General features: G+C 42.0%; 1 protein-coding gene across 3 annotated transcripts; it reads right to left on the bottom strand.

The window, feature by feature from the left end:
• Positions 1 to 1,013: 1,013 nt before the first annotated feature.
• Positions 1,014 to 20,873, bottom strand: LOC132398236 (interferon-gamma-inducible GTPase 10-like). 3 transcript variants are annotated; one of them, XM_059977367.1, is made up of 2 exons: positions 20,795 to 20,873; positions 1,014 to 2,633 (listed from the first exon to the last, which is right to left on the bottom strand). In XM_059977367.1, the coding sequence occupies exon 2, from the start codon at positions 2,624 to 2,626 to the stop codon at positions 1,469 to 1,471; it is 1,158 nt and encodes a 385-aa protein (XP_059833350.1). In that variant the 5' UTR covers positions 2,627 to 2,633; positions 20,795 to 20,873; the 3' UTR covers positions 1,014 to 1,468. The 3 variants fall into 3 exon arrangements, with proteins under 3 accessions (XP_059833350.1, XP_059833351.1, XP_059833349.1); XM_059977368.1 differs by lacking the exon at positions 20,795 to 20,873 and adding an exon at positions 20,397 to 20,535; XM_059977366.1 differs by lacking the exon at positions 20,795 to 20,873 and adding an exon at positions 3,388 to 3,512.
• Between the last annotated feature and the right edge of the window lie 482 nt (positions 20,874 to 21,355).

Below are 21,355 nucleotides of genomic sequence, written 5' to 3' on the forward strand. Positions count from 1 at the left end.
CATCCAGGTCGTCTTGCTCCCTCCCTACTCTCCTCCCTCTTGAGACGTCAGCTAGCACCCAGTGTATATTCGCTCTTTGCAGCTCTCTCTCTGTTGACAGGTCTGTGATACTACACCCTAGTGTGTGCTCACCTAGTGTGTGTTGAAGGCATGTACCAATTCTGTGATAATGCATGTTTGCAGAACTTGATATAAAACTGTTTACGGAACAGCTGGCAGTTATTTATACAAAGAATCATGTACCTCTGACTGATTTTAAAAATATGCTATTTCAATACACACACCCCTTAATAACGCAAAGGCTAAAATCAGATCCCTGGGTTCTTCTGCAGCATACCGGACGTAGACTCACAGATACAACCCTCCCCATGTGAGGATATCTTCAACAAGAAGGCAGCATTCATCATTAAGGACCCTCACCATCTGGGACGTGCCCTGTTCTGGTTACTACCACCTCAGAAGAGATACAGGACCGTGAAGACCCCTGCTCATGCCCTCTTCCTCTTCTCAGTAAGGAGGTAAAAAAAAACCTGAAGGTGCACACTCAGTGATTCAGGGACAGCTTCTGCCATCCGATTCCTAAATGGACATTGAACCCACGAATACTACCTCACTACTTTTTTTATTTCTGTTATCTTGCACTATTTATTTTAACTTGACTAGTTAATAGACATGTGTATATAGTTAATGTAACTCAGTTTATTTTCTCTATATTTATTTATCATGTATTTCATTGCACTGCTGCCATAAGGTTAACAAATTTCATGACATATGCCGGTGATATTAAACCAATTCTGATGGAACAGCTGTCTTCCCTCCACCATCATATTTCTGATCAGTCCATGAACCCACGGACACTAACTCATCATTCCTCTTTGGAATTACTTATTTATTTTTGAAACTGCTGCAAAACAACAAATTTCACAACCTATGTCAACAAAAATAAACCTGATTGTGATTCTGGACTTCAGGAAAAGGAACAGACAAATTCAAGGGAAGACAATAGTGTGATCTGATGTTTAGGTGATAGTTTATTTAGAACAGCGAACCTGGGAAATTTCATCACAACAAATTACAGCTCTGTGGGAATCATGCCCAGGTTTAGGCATTCAGGGAACTGATTCAAATGTGCCCAAATGTGTGCGTATCGAAGAGAGAAATGAGCCCTTTTAGTTTCTGCGAATGTTACAGCACAGCTTCAAGCACAGAAGTTCCAATGATATGGAACAACAAGTTACAGTTAACAAAAGTGAAATACAGAATGGTATCAATAGTTTATATTGAGCTATCTCTATACTGATACTTCTACAATATGTCAAGTGTGCAGGTATCAGGTGGTAGAAAACGGATGTGATTCTCTTTTCCAAACCCAACCCAACTGTTGGAGGGTATTCTGAGTACTGTGGTATTCTGGACCGGTAATGGGGACCACTGGAAGATGTGCAGCCTGATAAAGGTCACTGCCATCTCACTGAAGTGCCATCTTGGCAAGAGTTCGTTCATCTTGCGAGCGGTGATACAGTGAGCTCTTTAGAAAGTGGAAAGCAAAAGCAAAAGAGGACACTGCCCCAATGGCAAAGTGTGCCCATGGAGAGATATTGTGTGTGAATCTATATGAAGTGCAACCCACAGTGAGGGCCCCCAGTAGTGTGCTAACAGTTGCTGAAAACCAGCTGCGGGGCTGCCTTGTATTAAGGAGTACTGCAAGGGGTTGGCCAATCTTGTTGGCCAACCTGCGCAGCTCCTGTTCACGGATGCTAAACTGTCGCCGGATATGAATCCACCCAGCAACAGTGGAGATAATGGCAGCGAGGAGGGGAAAGCCTGAGGCGGGAATTGAGCCTAGAACCCCAGAAATGACAGACCACAACCAGACCTTCCTCCTGTGGCTTGAACAAAGTTGGATTTCCCACATCATCTTCTCAATCAAGAGCTGGAAAGCTTTTAATCTTATTCTCTGGAGATCAGTGGCAAGGGTATTCTTTAATTTTGGAAAATCATATTCTTTCACATTGAAACTAGAGATCAGGAAAATGGCTGGTGGTTTGACTCCGACATTTTGAAAGTTTTTAAGACAGTCCTGGATGATTTGCATCTGCCCTTGACTGAAGTCAACGCCTTGCATCTGCATAGAATAGGCGTCATTGTCAATTTTGGACCGAATGTAGTAGAACTCCTTCTGTTGTTCTTGAATCCTTTTGGATAGCTCACCATCACACTCTCTGAATCGTGCCTGAGACACAATGATGTAGAAGTCATAGCTTACAAAATTCACTTGTTTCAGGTAACGGTTCAGTTCAAAACCAAAGGAGTTTAATCCTGGGAGATCCCAGAGTTGAACATCTGGCAGGGATGGATGGTAATAGGCAGTTGGCTCCTTGCTGGCTTCACCATTCCCAGTTGGAGCAGCTTCAGGATCGTCACTTTGAACATCCCTCATGGCATTGATGAAGGCGGATTTCCCGGAGCCCACATCACCCAGCACAGCAATGTCGATCTTCACACCGGTTAAATCCTCTGCCTTCTGCTTCAGTTCAAGGATCACCGTTACCACATCACCTTTACTGTACATGGACTGTAGGCTTCTCACCTCCTCATCACTGAAGTACTTGGACAGGGCAGGCATTTTATTCCTGAAAGGAAAATAAGTTCATAAACGTCAACCCGACACTGGGAATATTCAAGGCATTAGTTGTTCAGTCTGTGTCACTGGACCCTGCATTACTGCCTCTGAACAGTACAGAGGGCTTCACTAACAATGGGGACTTCTGTCTGGGCACAGGCCTGATGAAAATAAGAAAGCAGACAGCCCACTAACTTACTCATAGCACACTCAGATAACAATGCCCAGACACACTGCGGGGAAGAAATCTATCAGGCAAGGCAGCAATTCTGTGCAACTTGGGCTAAAAGCCATGGGTAAACATGGTAACATCAGCCCACGTGGGAACAGGTTGTGAGAACAACACTTGCACAGATTCCACTAGTGCACCTTGTTCTAACTGAGCCACACGAAGTATTTATTTAACACAGCATACCTTCCGAGCGAATCTTCTGGTTTACAATAGCTTAGTTTCGCTAGTCACATTTGGGATTTCTTCTGGATATATTCATCACCCTCTACATGGCCAGCAACCTCAGCAGTCCTGAGGGATGAGCATTTTTAAATGTGGCACCCATGCTTGGATCTGTTCAAGCCACTGACAATGGGGACGTCACGTGATGACGTAGGATCAAGACGCTGGAACCCAGCTCTCCCGTAAAAAATCAATAAACTAATGTTTTAAGTGAAGAAAAGTTAGTCAATACTTTCTAAAAGTTACTTATAAACTACTCTGGATTGTTTCAAGTTAAGCCTCACAAACAGAAGATGAAGAAAATTACTACCGTGAAGACAACGCAAGTTGGAACAGAATCAAGGCCCACTTCTGCCAAAGAACCGCGGGCTCAGGTACATTATACCACCAGCGATACGGAGCGGGAAGTTGCGGCAACATCGAACAACCCTGGGGAGGAAGACCAATGAGAGCTGCACAAATGTGAAGGAAGGAGCAGGCGCAAATGAGAGCAACCAGAACTACAAATCCCAGTTATGACTGAAACCGAAAGTGAAAGTGAATCTGAGAGAGAGTCAGATTCTCTGGAAAAATCAGACGAAGATAGAGGTAAAAGTTTTTCTGGAAATATAGAAAAGACTTTGATGCAAATAATGTGTAAATTAGGTGCATTAAAAGTAATCAAAAGAAAAATGACAAATATAGAGATTATGTTTGATAAAATGACAAAAAGACAGGAAAAAATGGAAAAGAGAATTATAGATTTGGAAACTACAATGGAAGACATAGCTGAAAGAATGAATAAAATGGAAAATGATATTACTGCCTGGACACCAGAAAGAAAACAATTTATGGAAAAAATTGATAAGCTTGAAAATTTTAGTAGACGAAACAATATTAAAATTGTTGGACTTAAAGAAGATATAGAAGGAGAAGATCCAATAAATTCTTTTCAAAAATGGATACCTGAAAAATTGGAAATGGAAGGAGAAACTCTAATTGAGATTGAAAGGGCTCATAGAGCCTTAAGGTCAAAACCTCAAGCTGATCAAAATCTATGATCAATTTTGATAAAATGCTTAAGGTACCAAGATAAAGAAAAGATCCTGAAGGCGGCTGCCCAATGTGCCAAAAAGAGAAATGAGCCATTGATGATAGCAGAGAAGGCAGTTCTTTTTTATCCTGATATAAGTTATAACCTTTTGAAGAGAAAGAAGGAATTTAACCCAACGAAAAAAGTCTTATGGGAAAAGGGTTATAAATTTATAATGCATCACCCAGCAAAGCTGATAATTTTTTTGGAGGAGGGAAAAAGAAGATTTTTTACCAATTATCGAGAAGCGGAGGAGTTTGCACAAAAACTTCTGTTGATTCGCTAATTACACATAGAGACTTCCAAGCGTGATGGATTAAAGATGAAGATAGAGACAGTGAACGGAAGTGATGGACATTTAAGGATGATACAGGGGAGAAAAGCAATTATTTCAGAAATACTAATTGAGAATAGTATTTTTTTCTTCTTATATATATACTTTTTTATGTTGCGGTGGGGCTGGGGAGCTTTGGATCGGTTACTGCGAGATTCACGTGTGTAATCATGGCGATTGCCATGACCCGTACAATAGAGGGGGGTAATGTTGTGTTCTTTTTTTTCACAACATTAGTAGGGGGGTATTTTGTTTTTTTCTTTATACTCTATTTTTCTTCTATCTTTCTGCCTGGATGATCGGTGGGGACACACATAGCAACATGGAGAATTTCAAAAAGATGTCCCAAGATACCACAAAAGTTGGAAGGTTAGGTATTATTATAGATTGGAGTAACATAATTAAAAATAATGACGAATTTACTGAATTTTTAAAGTTTTAATGTTGATGGGCTTAATGGACCAGTAAAAAGAAAAAGAATTTTAACATACAACAAAAAAATGAAAACGGATATAGCTTTTTTTACACGAAACACATTTAACAGACATAGAACATCAGAAATTAAAAAGAGACTGGGTTGGAAATATTACTGCAGCTTCATTTAATTCAAAGGCGAGAGGAGTTGCAATTTTGGTTAATAAAAATTTACCAATTAAAATACAAAAAGTATTAATTGATTCGGTGGGGAGATATGTAATTATACATTGTCAAATTTTTTCAGAACTATGGACTATTATGAATATTTATGCACCAAATGAAAATGATGTAAAATTTATACAAGAGGTATTTTTGAACTTGGCTAACGCACATGACAAAATATTAATAGGTGGAGATTTTAACTTTTGTCTAGATCCAGTTTTAGATAGATCAACAAAGGTTGTCACAAAATCAAAAGTAGTAAAATTAACTCTATCATTGATGAAAGACTTAAACTTGATTGATATATGGAGAAGAATTAATCCAAAAGAAAGAGATTATTAATTTTATTCAAATAGACATAAAACATATTCATGGATAGATTTTTTCCTATTATCAACGAATATTCAAGATAAGAGTGAAAAATGTGGAATATAAAGCTAGAATATTGTCAGATCATTCTCCTTTGACAATGACAGATAAAGAGGAATCAATTTATAGATGGAGATTTAATTCAATATTATTAAAACGTCAAGATTTTTGTGATTTCATGAAAAAGCAGATTCAGTTCTTTTTAGATACAAATTCACATTCAGTTGATGATAAATTCATATTGTGGGAAGCAATGAAGGCATATTTGAGAAGTCAGATAATAAGTTATAGTTCTAAAATTAAGAAGGAATATATGATAGAAATAGATCAATTGGAAAAAGAGATTACAAAATTAGAAAAAGAATCTCAAAGAAATATGACAGAAGAAAAACGAAGACAACTTATTAATAAGATGTTACAATATAATACACTCCAGACATACCGAACAGAAAAAGCAATTATGAGAACTAAACAGAGATATTATGAACTAGGTGAAAGATCACATAAGGTCCTTGCACGGCAGTTAAAAACAGACCAGACTTCTAAAACAATAAATGCAATTCGAACAAGAGTAAATAAAATTACTTATAAATCTTTAGAAATTAATAAAACTTTTAAGAATTTTTATTTTGAGTTGTATAAATCAGAATCACAAAATGATAATGTCAAGGTAGAAAGGTTTTTATCACAAATAACTCTTCCAAAATTAAATACGGAAGAACAGAAGGGATTAGATATGCCTTTTACATTGAAAGAGGTCGAAGAAGCCCTACGATCACTTCAAAGTAATAAATCTCCAGGAGAAGATGGTTTTCCGCCTGAATTTTATAAAAAGTTTAAAGATTTATTAATTCCTCCTTTTATTGAGTTAATACATCAAGCGGAAAGAACGCATAAACTTCCAGAACCTTTTTTGACAGCTATTTTAATAGTATTGCCAAAAAAAATAGAGATCTTTTAAAGCCAGCATCATATAGACCTATTCCTTTATTAAACACTGATTATAAAATAATAGCAAAAATCTTATAAAAATCTTATCTAACTGATTATCTAAATACTTACCAAAATTAATACATATGGATCAAACAGGATTTATTAAACATAGACAATCGGCAGATAATGTAACTCGGTTATTTAGTATAATTCATTTGGCGCAAAAGAGGGAGGAAATGAGTGTGGCAGTTGCATTAGATGCAGAAAAAGCTTTTGATAGATTGGAATGGGATTTTTTATTTAAAGTATTGGAAAAATAAGGATTAAGAGTATCTTTTAAAAAATGGATTAAAACCTTAAATACTAATCCCAAAGCTAAAGTAGTGACAAATGGTCAAATTTCAACACCATTTCAGTTAACAACGTCAACTAGGCAAGGTTGTCCATTATCACCTGCTTTATTCGTGTTGGGGATAGAACCATTAGTTGAATTAATTAGAATGGACCCAGATATTAAGGGTTTTAGAGTTAATCAGGAAGAATACAAGATTAACTTATTTGCTGATGATGTTCTGCTTTATTTAACAAACCCATTGCACTTGTTGCGTAAATTATCCTCTAGATTAGAAGAATATGGGAAAATATCAGGTTACAAAATAAATTGGGATAAAAGTGAAATTTTACCTCTTACTAATGGAGATTATAGTCAATGTCGATTAATAACTCAATTTAGATGGCTGGCAAATGGTATAAAATATTTAGGTATAAGAGTTGATAATGATATAAAGAACTTATATAAATTAAATTACTTACCATTACTGAAAAAAATTCAAGAAGACCTTGATTAATGTTACCAATAACATTAGTAGGTAGAGTAAATACCATAAAAATGAATATATTCCCTAGACTACAATACTTATTTCAATCACTACCAATACAACTACCCCAGAAGTTTTTTCAAGAGTTAAACAAATATGTGAGGAAGTTTCTTTGGAAAGGTAAGATGTCAAGAATATCGTTGGAAAAATTGATGTGGAAATTTGATCTAGAAAGGTTACAACTTCCAAATTTTAAGAATTATTATAAAGTAAATCAACTCAGATTTATTGCATCTTTTTTTGAGAGAGATAGACCGGCATGGATTAGAATAGAACTAGATAAAATAGGAGAAAATACACCAGAAGATTTTATATATAAATGGGAATCTACTTTTATATATAAATGGGAATCTAAATGGATACGGGAAAAGAAAGAATCTCCTATATTAAAACATTTGATTGACTTATGGAATAAGATAAATGTTGATGATGAGACAAAGAAATCTTTATTAGCAGAGATCTTTAATTCAAAATAGACATTCCTTTTACAATGGATAATCAACTTTTATATAATTGGTTTCAAAAAGGGATTAGATATATAGGAGATTGTTTTGAAGGAGGTATATTAATGTCATTTGATCAATTAAAGAATAAATATAAAGTATCAAACAACACTCTTTTTTGTTACTTCCAACTAAGGGCTTACTTAAGAGAAAAATTAGGTCAAACAATGTTATTGCTGAAATCTAATGAAATAGGAACTTTAATTCAAAAAGGAAAGATTAAAAAATTTATCTCTTGTATGTATAACTTGATTCAAAAACAGGCAATTAAACAAGGAGTCCATAAGTCAAGACAAAAATGGGAAAGTGACTTGAATATTAAAATTGAAGAAACAAATTGGTCAAGACTATGTCATGATAGTATGACAAATACAATAAATGTCCGGATAAGATTAGTGCAATATAAATTTTTACATCAATTATATATTACACCACAAAAAATAAATAAATTAAACCCAAATTTATCCGATCAGTGTTTCCGATGTAACCAAGAAATCAGTACTTTTTTACATTCTACTTGGTCTTGTTCTAAAATTCAACCTTTTTGGACAAATTTAAGAGTTTTATTGGAACAAATTATTGGATCACAACTTCCACATAATCCAATATTATTTTTACTAGGCGATATTGAAGGGATAAAACCGAAACCTAAGTTGAATAAATATCAGAAAGAATTTATAAAAATTGCACTGGCAGTAGCCAAAAAGGCTATTGCAGTTACTTGGAAATTAGATACATAAGTATAGATCGTTGGACGAAAGAAATTTATGGCTGTATTCCACTTGAAAAAATTACTTACAATTTAAGAGATAAATATGAAACATTTTTGAAAATTTGGCGCCCTTATTTACAAAAGACAGGATTAAATATATAGGTGCTCCAAAGATGAAATAATTGGTTATTTGGGGAAATAAATAAATATATATACTAAAGTTATTATGAACTCCATGGAGCATGTGGGGATCTTCCGATATATCCAGGCACTTTTTTTAAAACTTTTTTTTTTCTTTCTTTTTTTTCTATAGGGATGTTGGGGGGGGGGAAGGGTATATATATATTTTTTTTCATATATTTTTTTATTTCTGTAATTATTTGAAAACTCAATAAAAAAAGTATTAAAAAAAAGCCAATGACGATGGGTGATGAAATATTGTAGAATATGTCTGGGTGCTGAACTCTATATATAAAAGTGTGAAATGTGTGTGTCTTTGTGTAAAGGCCTGGCTACAGACAGCATTTGGGTAGCTTGATGAGATAGGGCCCACAGTTGCATATGGTTATATAAGGGTGTACGTATTGTGGTTTGGCAGGCTATATACAGTCAGAGTACAGATGAGTGTTTTTGTGTGTGTGTGGGTGCAAATCTTCGCTATGGCCTTGCTGAGATTGAGGTGATCACAAAGGGGAGACCTCATGGATGGGCTCTGTTCTCCTGCTTCGTATCTGCTTATTATTGGAATTAGCATGGATATGCTGAAGCCACAGGAGAGAAATTTGTGTCAGGTACAGCAAGAGACACAAGGTGCACAAATAAAAGAAAGGGGCACATGCAAAGAAGAATTGGACGACAGGAAAGCTCAATTTGACAGACTACTGCATGATCACCTTACAAGATGTAAACAATTTGCCTCAGAGCATGAAGAAAAAAACTACTACAGCTAGTTTAGTTGCTGGAGGCAGAGGAAAAGCAAAGGTGGGGCTAGATGTTAGCTGGTCTCATGCGGAGGCATGTAATCCCAATGTGGATTAGGTAAATACTACTAAATTGATTCCATGGAGCAATGCATCAGGGAATCAGAGCATGATTACAATCCTCCAGAAGGCCTGGGATGGACAAAGATGTAAAGAAATTCCATCCACAATGTATTATTTGTACAGAGCATAACTCAGATAGTGGCATAAAGGAGCCACAACCACAGAGGCCCTAGGAATACGTCCAGGTGGACTTCATGGGGTCCTTGCAAAGAAGTAGGAGGAAAAGCTACTCAGATCACTTTGCCTGGTGGCTGGAGGCTTTCATAACATGACAGTTACTGCCAGCACAGGATTTTAGCTCAGGAAATCCTTTCCAGTGGGGAATTCCAATTCTGGCTGACTCACATCAAGGAGCAGAGGGTAAGTGATAGAGGAAATGTGTAAGCTCTTAGGGATTTGACAATGAACCTTGTGGCATGGTGCGAAGACAATAACCTATCCCTCAATGTCAGCAAGACGAAGGAATTGGTTGTTGACTTCAGAAGGAGTAGCAGACTGCAGAACTCCATTTACACTGAGCGCGAAGCGCAGAAACAAATATCACTGTGATGACTGTACGCTCTAGTATCAATTGTTTGGTGACAATGAAGTATAATGAAGAATAAAAAAACTACCTAAGCTACCACAGCAATGAAAGATGACATAGCTTGACATACTACGAGCAAACTTGTGAGATGTCATGCAACTCCAAACCTCAGTGGGTCTTAGCCACTACCCATTCCTAAAAGGGTGAAGAATGGATCTCCCTTAGGGAATCTATAGGGATAAAATGCCCCAATGAGCTGTTAGGGTGTTTTCTAGAGGTATGGAATATAGCAAATATTGAAAAAGGATTCAGTGCTTTCCCAGCATACATATATGACAAATAAACATTTTCTTTTGGTCTGCAAGGTGGGTCTTCTTCTTGGAAGTCCATCGGGAATAATGATGACGTCAGTGATGCCTCTGATGAGACGGAGCCCGAACAGGGAAGCGCAGATGCGTCTGCAGATCGGGCATGTTACGGACGTTGAAGGGTTGGGTCGTCTCTCCTTGCGGTCCTGGCGCTTTTGTTCGAGGTCCTTCAGCCGCTGTTTTTCAAATGTGCTGGTGCCTTTGTAGACTGCCAAGCGCCAGGCAGTATGGATTTTGGCCGAGGCCTCCCGACTAGTCACCGGCATATTGCATGCCTTCAACGATGCTTTCACACTGTCTTTATAGTGCTTTGTAGGGTCTCTCTGCTTTCTGGTGCCATGCGCCAGCTTGGAAGAGAAAACCATCTTTAGAAGGAGGTTGTCTTCCATCCAGACCACATGTCCAAGTCATCAAAGTTGAGCCTTCATGATCAGGGTCTCAGCGCCAGAGCTCTCGGCCCTTTGTAACACTTCTGTGGCAGGGACTCTGTCTTGCCATGAGATGCCCATGATATTGCAAAGACATCGCAGGTGGAACTGGTCAAGCATCTTGATGTGCCTGCAGTATGGGGTCCAAGTTTCATAGCCATCCAGCAGAGGTCAAGATGACTGCTCTGTAGACTGCTATCTTGGTCTTCAGCCAGATGCCACATTTTCCCCACACACGTGTCCATAGCCTGCCAACGGATGCCCCAGCTCTTGCAAATCTGTTTGAGACCTCTCGATCTAGACTTCAGGAGGAGGGGAGGCAGCTTCTCAGCCAGGTGAAGACGTCAACATTGTTCAGCTGGAATTCAGAATTCTGGCACAAAATCAAGGGAATGATTCAACTTCACCAGGTGGAAACCAAAGACATGTGTTGGTAAAAGCGAGTGCCTGAGGAATATTTGGGATAGTGTGGTCCAGGGAGTGCAGGATGGTACATGGACAACTACTGGGAATGCCAGCAATGAACAGATGTATCGCGTCTTTAAGGGGGAAATGAGGCAGTGACTACAGAGGAGGAGAGAGTAACAAGGAGCAATAACATCAGTGGTTTGGAGAGCGTCTATTTTTCTGATTGAGATACCGTGTGCAATAAGTCCTTCTGGCCCTTTCAGCAGCACCACCCACACCCCGATTTCAATCCTAGCCTAATCACGGGACAACTTACAATGACTAATTAACCTACCAACAGGTACATCTTTGGACTGTGGGAGGTACTAGAGCACCCAGAGGAAACCCATGTGGTCACGGGGAGAAATGCCTTTCGAGCTGATGATCCTGCCATGGATTATGCAGAATGTAAATATGGAGCTTATGAGGCATATTCAGGGCTGGATACTCCAGGGAGGGATGACCTAGTATTCTTGAAAATACTGAAGGAAGGCTTGAGTTCAGCTCACCAGGAAGTTTTAAATTTGGGGATAGCAGTGGAATCGACCTGCCCCATGATAGTATCAAGAGCCAGGGAAATAGATGAGAGGAGTGGGAAGAGAAGTCGCAAAGTGGGAAGAGATGCCACTTAGGACTTGCTTTGTGTGCCTGCTTCAGGGGCACTTAGCAAGGAACTGCCGGAATAGACATAGAATGGTAAAGGAAATAACTTGTTACAGTTGTGGCCTCTTAGGCCATCTTTGGACAGCGTCCTCAAGAGGGAAGTTGTGATAACTAACCTACTCTTGCCCACGATTGGAGAGGTGATTTACAGTTCCAGTGAAGGAGATGAAACAATGAGGGCGGAGAGAAGTTAGCCCCATGATACTTGAGATTGAGGGAGTGCAGATTCCTGTAGATTTTTGGTTTGCCCAAACAATGAGGGTACTGTATTGGGGATAGACACAGTAAGTAAGGTGGGTGCTGTCATTGACTCCGAAAAAGGAGAATTAACATGGACAAGGCAAGGATGGAGAACATGTTCGACCCACAGAGAGAGACAGTAGCCTTAAGCAGTGAGGAGAGACAGAGTGATGCGTGGGAATCATGTCAGGAGGTCTCAAAGGTTGGGCCAAGCACAGTCAGGGAGCTGAGAATAAAGTAAAGGCTCACCAGAAAGGGGACAGTAAGAAGCAGAAAGGAACCAAATCAGCCAACATCAGTGTGAGGAGGTCAGTGGAAGAACAGGAAAACAGGAATGACAAGTGTACTAGAAAAAGCTACAAATGCTGATTTAGTAAGATTACATGGTGATGTGAAGGACCACTGTAACCAGGGTAACACATTGAAGGATCAAGCAAAACAGCAGTGACAGGTTGCCGATCGGAGAGAGCCAGCAGAAGAGAAGGTAGTCCCCCCACAGCCAGGTGACCGAGTCACGGTAAGAAAGCTGGCTGAAAAGACAGGCTTCATTCGCAGGTGGATGGAACCACAGGTGGTGCTCCGGATGAACGATGCCCGTGTGGGTGAGCAGTCCCAGTGATTCTTGTCACCCTCACAGAAGGAGCAAGAGATCAAGTGTTCCCGTTAACAATGTCATTGCAGAGAATCAAGTGATAACCACCAGCCGGCTGCATGAGACCTGACCACACCTGACGGAAACAGACCCAAAACAAACCCAACTGGAGAAAACACCGAGAGACCATGACAGCAAGCTGTGAATAGTACATTAAAGGGTGACGGTAACTGTACTCGGTAATGAAGGCTGGTTGCTGAAGGTAGATGATTAGTTGTATCACTCAAAACTGAAAAGATATTGTGGAAAATAAATGAGGAGGGATCTGAGTTACAGCAGAGACATCAGGTTCCACAACGTCAATGGAATGGCAGACTGAAATTACACACAGCGTCTGAAGGCAGTCACCCCAGTCGGAATGGGGGTGAGTACAAGTAAACTGTTCAGTGGTTGAGCCAGCGATCGAATGGACAGCCCAGAAAGGGGTGCCACCGGGGTGAGGTCCTTGCAGATATTCAAATAGAGACCACCCCAACCCCTCCTGAACACCGATGAGAGGGTCTGAGAGGCTAGTTTACAAGATTCCAGCAATCTTTTGTCACGATATAGAGTGTGATACATTTAATTTGCTGGTGTCCCTGACCAGAGAGAAACCACTGCTGAGTTTTAACTATCAGAGAATGGAGGGTGAAGATATGAATGTGATTAAACTGCGATCAGCCAGCAGGGAAGGAGGCAACAGGCAGACCAGTGACAAAGCTGCGTTTTAAAGATTGTTGGTCAATTTTCTAGAACAATCTCTGCTTAGAGTCTTGTGAGTAGCCACTAGGGAAGATAGCGTAGATGTAGAAGTACATATGGGATATGATAGGTAATTGTGGAAGGGGTTACAGGGCATTTTTGCTGCCCTACTTTATTAGATCCTCTTTGATGTCTGGCCTTTACTAGAACAAATTTATTTTTGTCCAGCAAAGCCAAAAGAAGGGACTGTCAGGGTGTATTCTGTAGTTGTGGAATATAGCAAATATTAATTTCAACAGAAACCAATCTTCAAATCTGAATATCAATTGTAGATCAAATTTAAAATGTAGCTCAGGCAATGAAAATTAGGAAACACCCAATTGACCTGAAAAGTTTGCATATGCATGAATGAAGCTTGGGGACTCATTTTGGGTGTGTTGTATTGTAACTAAAGAAATTGTCCTGTTGTTACCTTTGTTCTTTGGCACGTAAAAATGCCAGAGAAGGTCAGGATTAGCTCCCAGGTGGGAAGGACCACAGTTGGCCCTACTGACAGATGATGTCCGTGTCTTTGTGCTTCTCTGTGAGGCAGCCATGGATCATGTTGAGTGTTAATACTCACCTTCTTCTCACCCACACAGGCAGACCAAGAGATCAAGTTCACCCAAACACAATGTCATTACAGGGATTGAAAACAATGAACACCAGACTCTGCTTCACATCTGATCTCTCCTGATGGAAGTAGAACGACCAATGAAAGGGAATGAGAATGAAAATACAGAAACACAGAGTGCAGATCAGTAATCCACAATGAAAATGTTAAAATAGGATGTAATTGTACTTTGTAATGAAGGCTGGCTCTGGGAGGTAGATGCTTGTTTAATAATATAGGTCAGAATAAAAAGGAAATAGTTGAGAATGGATCCCAGGTAATGGCAAAGACAACAAGTTCCACAATGTTGAATGCCTTGAAGACCAGACTGAGACGGAAAAGAGAAAATATCCGAGAGAGGAGCTGTGACTGTGTGAGAGCAACAAGTAAGTAGGTGAGGGCCTGTCCAATGGACTCAGCTATATAAACACTAGCCACAAGTTCTGGCTGCGTCACACACGGCTGCTATTCTAAGATTCATGGTAGTGCTTCAGGGTGCCAGATTTACAGAGCTTTCAACTTACAGAAGGTGTGTTAACTTGGGGCCCATATAGTACTCCACTACCCCATCCCAATAGCCTCCACATGCATCATATAATTCTCTGTAACATCTGTCATCTCATGAAGGATCCCACCACCAAGCACATAAGACCATAAGATTTAGGAGCAGAATTAGGCCATTTGGCCCATCAAGTCTGATCCACCATTTCATCATGACAGATCCATTTTCCCTCCCAGCCCCAGTCTCCTGCCTTCTTCCCTGATCTCTTCATGCCCTGACCAATCAAGAATCCATCAACCTCTGCCTTAACCGTACGTAAAAACTTGGCCTCCACAGCTGCCTGTTGCAATGAATTCCACAGATTTGCCACACTCCGGCTAAAGAAATTCCTCCTCATCTCCATTCTAAAAGGACACCCCTCTATTCTGAGGCTGTGTCCTCTGGTTTTAGACTCTCCCACCACAGAGGCATCCTCTCCACATCCACTATATCAAGGCCATTCACCATTTGATAGGTTTCAATGAGGTCACCCCTCATTCTTCTGAAATCCAGTGAATACAGGCCCAGAGCCATTTGTTATGATCCCAGCCCCCCTCCTTTGTGAGAATCGCAAGAGCACCCGTCGAAAGGGGGGGGGGGGTCAGTAGACCCAGTAGGAGAGAGAGAGAGAGAGAGAAACATGCCAAATTGCAGGTCCTAAGCCAGGGATACAGAATAAAGACAACAGCGACTATTGTCTCATGGAGACCACGTGAAAAGCCCTTGGGCAAGGTGGGCTGGTTGAGAGAGAGATTGCATCATCCCAACCTGATTGACACCTGCGACCCCGTGAGGAAGTATAAAGGAGAGTCTCAGGGGGACAGCCCCTCAGACGCACCCAGAAGACACGAGAGAGTGATCCCGCAGCAGCGGGAAGCCATTCTGAAGGAAGCCACGTGCGTTAGATTCCGGGATTGGAATTTGTGGCTGGAATCACAGAAAACCGCTTTAACTAACATCGGGGAGAGGAAACCAACGCTCCCCCGATTTCACGGAAGATTCATCGAGACTTGGCAAGTTCTCTCTCTTCTTCCCCCCAATCTCTCTCTCTCGGTCGCCCCACGTGAAACCCAGCGATTTTCAAAGGGCTGAGGCCGGCAGCCTTCTGAGTGACTTTTATATTTCCAACGGACAATCTATTAACCCCTAGACAACAGCAGAGCTCACTTCTTAATGATGATTATTAATATACCCGCGCTTTAGATTGAGTGTTGACAATGTGCACTATCTGAATGAATGTATTAACCCTACTTTTGTGTCCCTTTACGAATAAAGCGTTTGAAAATAGTGACAACAGACTTCAACAGACCTCTCTATCTTTGCTGGTAAGTTATCCAGTTACGGGATACGTAACAATTGGGTTTCTCATCCGGGATTTGACACCAAATTGGGAGGCCAGTGAATCGGGCTTGTAAATCAAAAAAAAAACTTGAATCTGGTTACGCGGGTAGCCAGACGGGAAACCAGCAAAGATGGACGTGGGTGAATTTATGGAAAACCCGACGGTGGGGGCGCTAGAGGCGGCCACCAAATCAGACTTGTTAAATTTGGCGAAGGGGTTGAACCTCACAGAAGTGAGGTCGTCCATGAAAAAGCGGGAGGTACGAAGGGCCATAACTCAGTATTACGTTGGGAAGAATGTGTTTGAAGATGAGGTATTGGAAGATATCCCTGACAAAGTACCATCAAGTGGGACGGTTCAGTTAGAGGTGGAGAAATTAAAGTTGGAACGTGAACTTAAGTTAAAAGAGCTGGAAGTGGCGGAGAGAGAGAGAGCTGTGAACGAGAGCAGTTTAAATCTGGCCAGTTTTGATTTGGCCGAGACGTCTTTGCCGACCCTGTGCCATGCGGGTTCCGAGGTGGGTAAGACGAAGAGTAGTAAAGTGAAAGGGGGTAAGGGAGAGGAGATAGATCTGCCTTTAGCGAAGAGAAAGGTCCTAAAGGTAGGAAATAAAGATGAGAAACAGATAAAGCTGTTAAAAGGTCCAGAGTTGGACATGGATGATCTGTCTGGTTTGGCAGAGTTGTTTGAAGAACTTGAGAGTTCTAAAGGTGTTCCCGATAATGAGGTGAGGGCAGTCCTAGATGGAAAGGATACCCTTGCCTCAAAGGAGTCTGCTGAAAAGGCCAAGGAGGTTGTTTCAGCTCGCAGGGTTGCGCCTTCCCCGGGTGGGAGCTGCCCAGAGAGTAACTGGGAGGATCGGGGGAAGTTAGAATTTGAAAAGGGTACGGGTGTTGAAAGCCTGGAAGAGGCCAATGTCCCGTTTGAGAGTGTCCGAGATGGGGATGCCCGAGGGGCTGAACCTAGTAACGGAGCTCAGAAGGTCTGAGGTATCTGACCCAGTGGAACGGGGCGGCCGTCCTTGTGGGTCATATGGACTCGGTTCAGTGGGAAAAGGGTTAACCTTGGTAACCGGGGAAAGTGTGAGCTCCCCAGCGTCTGTACTCGAAGGAGTGTTCAAAGTTAACGCCGAATTTAAGAATGGGGGGGTGAGGATTGTTGGCGAAGGAGGAAATCTTAAACCTGGCAGATCGCTCACAGAGTGAGCCGGGGAATGGCGGGGCCCCCACTCTATTGTTACGCCAGGATGGGGTGTGAAAAGGCTGCCTTCGACAGGCTACTTGAGCGAAGAGTTCGAATCAAACACCAATAGCTTGAAGGGGACTGATAAAAGGGCCAGCCACCTGGGTAAAATCAAAGAGTTGGGTGGAAGTGGTCTAAGTCTGGGGCATGGTGTTGCTAAAATAACCCCGATGAGCGGGGCGGGCGGGAGTTCACCACGCAAAACTACTCAAGTTCCCCACGGGGGGGGGGCTCGCCGGAAAAGAGGCGACGGTTAATGGAGATGCCATTGTTAGACAGCCAGGCAGGTTGAACGGGTTTGCGCCAAAGCCTGTGAATAATAAAGACAGCCCTTTGGAGACCTGCCAGTTAAGTTAAACGACTGAAATGATTACTATTCGCATAAACTTTTGTAAATGCACCTAAGCTAAGGTCACACCTCCTTAGCTTTGTTGCTTAAGAAAAAAAAATTAAATAGGTGGTTATTGAATGGAAGTCTGATGTACGGTTCGCAATGTTAAGATATTAAAGAAAGGGACACTGTAATCATTAACAATTTAGATACTGACTTGAATGTATAACGGTAGTATTTTGTGAAAAGAAAAACTTGTGTATTGTGTTAGATTCAAAACTCCTGTAAGACTGTGGACCACTCCGTTTTAACCGCTGGTAAAAACGTTTTTTAAGAGGGGAGGTGTTATGATCCCAGCCCCCCTCCTTTGTGAGAATCGCAAGAGCACCCGTCGAAAGGGGGGGGGGGGTCAGTAGACCCAGTAGGAGAGACAGAGAGAGAGAGATATGTGCCAAATTGCAGGTCCTAAGCCAGGGATACAGATACAGATAAAGACAACAGCAACTATTGTCTCATGGAGACCACGTGTAAAGCCCTCGGGCAAGGTGGGCTGGTTGAGAGAGAGATTGCATCATCCCAACCTGATTGACACCTGCGACCCTGTGAGGAAGTATAAAGGAGAGTCTCAGGGGGACAGCCCCTCAGACGCACCAAGAAGACATGAGAGAGTGATCCCGCCGTAGCGGGAAGCCATTCTGAAGGAAGCCACGTGCGTTAGATTCCGGGATTGGAATCTGTGGCTGGAATCACAGAAAACCGCTTTAACTAATATCGGGGAGAGGAAACCAACGCTCCCCCGATTTCACGGAAGATTCATCGAGACTCGGCAAGTTCTTTCTCTTCTCCCCCCAATCTCTCTCTCTCGGTCGCCCCACGTGAAACCCAGCGATTTTCAAAGGGCTGAGGCCGGCAGCCTTCTGAGTGACTTTTATATTTCCAACGGACAATCTATTAACCCCTAGACACCAGCAGAGCTCACTTCTTAATGATGATGATTAATATAGCCGCGCTTTAGATTGAGTGTTGACAATGTGCACTATCTGAATGTATGTATTAACCCTACTTTTGTGTCCCTTTACGAATAAAACGTTTGAAAATAGTGACAACAGACTTCAACAGACCTCTCTATCTTTGCTGATAAGTTATCCAGTTACGGGATACGTAACACATTAAACTCTCTTCACATGATAAACCATTCAATCCTGGAATCATTTCCGTGAACTTCCTTTAAACCCCCTCCCGAGTCATGACCTCCTTCCTAAGATAAGTGGTTGTCTTTCTAAGATAAGATAACTGCTCACAATATTCTAAGTGAGTCATCACTGGTGTTTTATAAAGTCTCAACATTACATCTTTGCTTTTATATTCTTGTTCTCTTGAAATGAATGCTAACATTGCATTTGTCTTCCTCACCACAGACTTAACCTGCAAATTAATCTCCAGGGAACTCTGTACAAGGACTTTAAAGTCCCTATCTGCCTCAGATCTTTTGAATTTTCTCTCCACTTAGAAAACAGTCTATCAAAGTACATGACCATACCCTTCCCAACACTGTCTTCCAGCAGCCACAAATTTGCCCATTTTCCTCACCTAAGTCCTTCTGTAGCTTCTTTACTTTCTCAAAACTACCTGCCCCTCCACCTATCTTCATTTTTTCTGCAAACTTTACAACAAAGCCATCAATTCCATCATCCAAGTCATTGACAAATAACATAAAAAGAAGTGGTTCTAACACAGCCCCTGTGGAGCACACTAATCACTAGCAGCCAACCAGAAAAGGTTCCCTTTATTCCCACTCTTTACCTCCTGTCTATCAGCCACTGCTTTACCCATTTGAATAATGCCATTTGGCTCTTAACTTGTTAAGCAGCTCCATGTGTGGCACCTTGTCAAAGGTCATCTCCCCCCCTTCCGCAGTCTCTATGTAACTCTCTTGTCCACTCGTCCCTCCCCATTCATCTTCCTCCTGGTACTAATTCTCGCAAGCAGTGCAGAGTTTCCACCTTCTGTACACCTGCTCCCTCATTATCATTCAGGGCCCCAAACAGTCCTTGCAAGTCCTTCCAATGGCACTTGACCTGCGAGTCTGTTGGGGTCATCTACAGTATCCAGTGCTCCCGATGTAGCCCCCTGTAAATTGGTGAGACCTGACATAGATTGGGAGACCGCTTCGCCTAGCTCTCCTGGTGGCCAGCCATTGCAATTCTACTTCCCATTCCCATTCCAACGTGTGAGTTCATGGCCCCCTCTACTGCCACGATGAAGCCACACTCAGGTTGGAGGAGCAACACCTTGTATTCCGTTTGGGTAGCCTCCAACCTGACGGCATGAACATAGATTTCTCGAACTTCTGGTCATGCCCACACCCCCCTCCTTCATTAGTTCCCCCCCCCCCCCCCTTTTAGTCTGACTCCTTCCATTACGTGCCTATCCTGATGAAGAGTCTCGGCCAGAAAGCTCGACAGCTTACTCTTTTGCACAGATGCTGCCTGACCTGCTGAGTTCCTCCAGCATTTTGTGTGTTTTACTTTGAATTTCCAGCATCTGCAGATGTTTTCGTGTACGTGGCCCATACAGTACTCCCATGTTGTGTAAGAGTCTGCTACTGAACTGTGAGCCGTTTGCCGTCGCTTCCTGTTTCTCTCGATTAATTACCCTCTTACTGATCCCAAGTCAACAATGAACTTTAAATGCCATTTTGAGTAGTCGGGATCCGCACTTACCCCGATACAAGTGTCGCCAAACCTCACGTCCCCTCCCGCTCTCACTGTGACTGTCTCCAGCCCAATACCCTTTGATCAGCCGACCTCGGGCAGCTAACTCTCTTGGTCCGCTCACCCACGATTGTGTTTAACCGGCATGTTAACTCAACTCCTCAAACCCAACCCCATTATAAAACAACCCCCACCCCATTAGCCTGTTTGGCTCCCTTTGTCCCAGTTTGTGAATTGCATTCTCACGGAGCCCTGAAGCGGGTCTCTCCCGTTTTCCCCATTCAGGAAGGGTCCGCCCCGGATCCTAAATTAGTGATTCGCTCCGCCGCAGAGCGAATCCATTCTTTGCCTCAGTCTGCTCGCAAGCGCTGAACCCTAACCATAACCCGGTGTCTTTCTATACTTGCCGACTGTTCTGTGCATCTTGCTGGGTCAGAACGAAGGACAGTCAGAAGTTAACCACATTGCTCCGGGACCGGAGGGAGGCGCATGTGGAGAGAGGACGGCAGTGGCCTCAGTGATTCGAGGGGTTTTACACCATCAACAGTCCCACTGACCTCGCTGCTAACGCGGCTTGATTTATTTATTTTGACGGATTTAAATTTCCCTAAAATGACGTTGGATTTGAAAATGCGTCCCCCAGATTAACTACTCATATCTCCGGACAACAGTCAATAACTTTATGCCTGTCACCCCTGTTCTCTGAGCTGACATTCGCTGTAACGGTTGTTGAAGTGCCCTTGCTACTGTTACCGCTTACACTACTTCCTGGGTGGGGGGGGGGGGGGAGCACATTTCCAACCCTGAACTAATGGCTTTCATTCCCTGTCCCAACTGGTCATGAATACCGCTAACATCTGAAAATCCAGAATGCTCCTTTCGGCCCATCACTAGTCTCAAGCTGCTCATTCTCCCTTCGGGCCCCCGCTGTTCGCGGACTGTGAACCGCGCACACACTGACCCTGTTG

This window comes from Hypanus sabinus, chromosome 8, assembly GCF_030144855.1.
Source record: "Hypanus sabinus isolate sHypSab1 chromosome 8, sHypSab1.hap1, whole genome shotgun sequence".
Lineage (NCBI taxonomy): Eukaryota > Metazoa > Chordata > Chondrichthyes > Myliobatiformes > Dasyatidae > Hypanus > Hypanus sabinus.

Excerpts from the sequence above, each read along its gene's own strand:
- LOC132398236 (XM_059977366.1), bottom strand. The coding sequence starts at position 3,497 with ATGTTGCCGCAACTTCCCGCTCCGTATCGCTGGTGGTATAATGTACCT. Across the intron at positions 2,634-3,387 it reads CAACTTGCGTTGTCTTCACG|GAATAAAATGCCTGCCCTGT; the intron begins GTAGTAATTTTC and ends TTTTCCTTTCAG.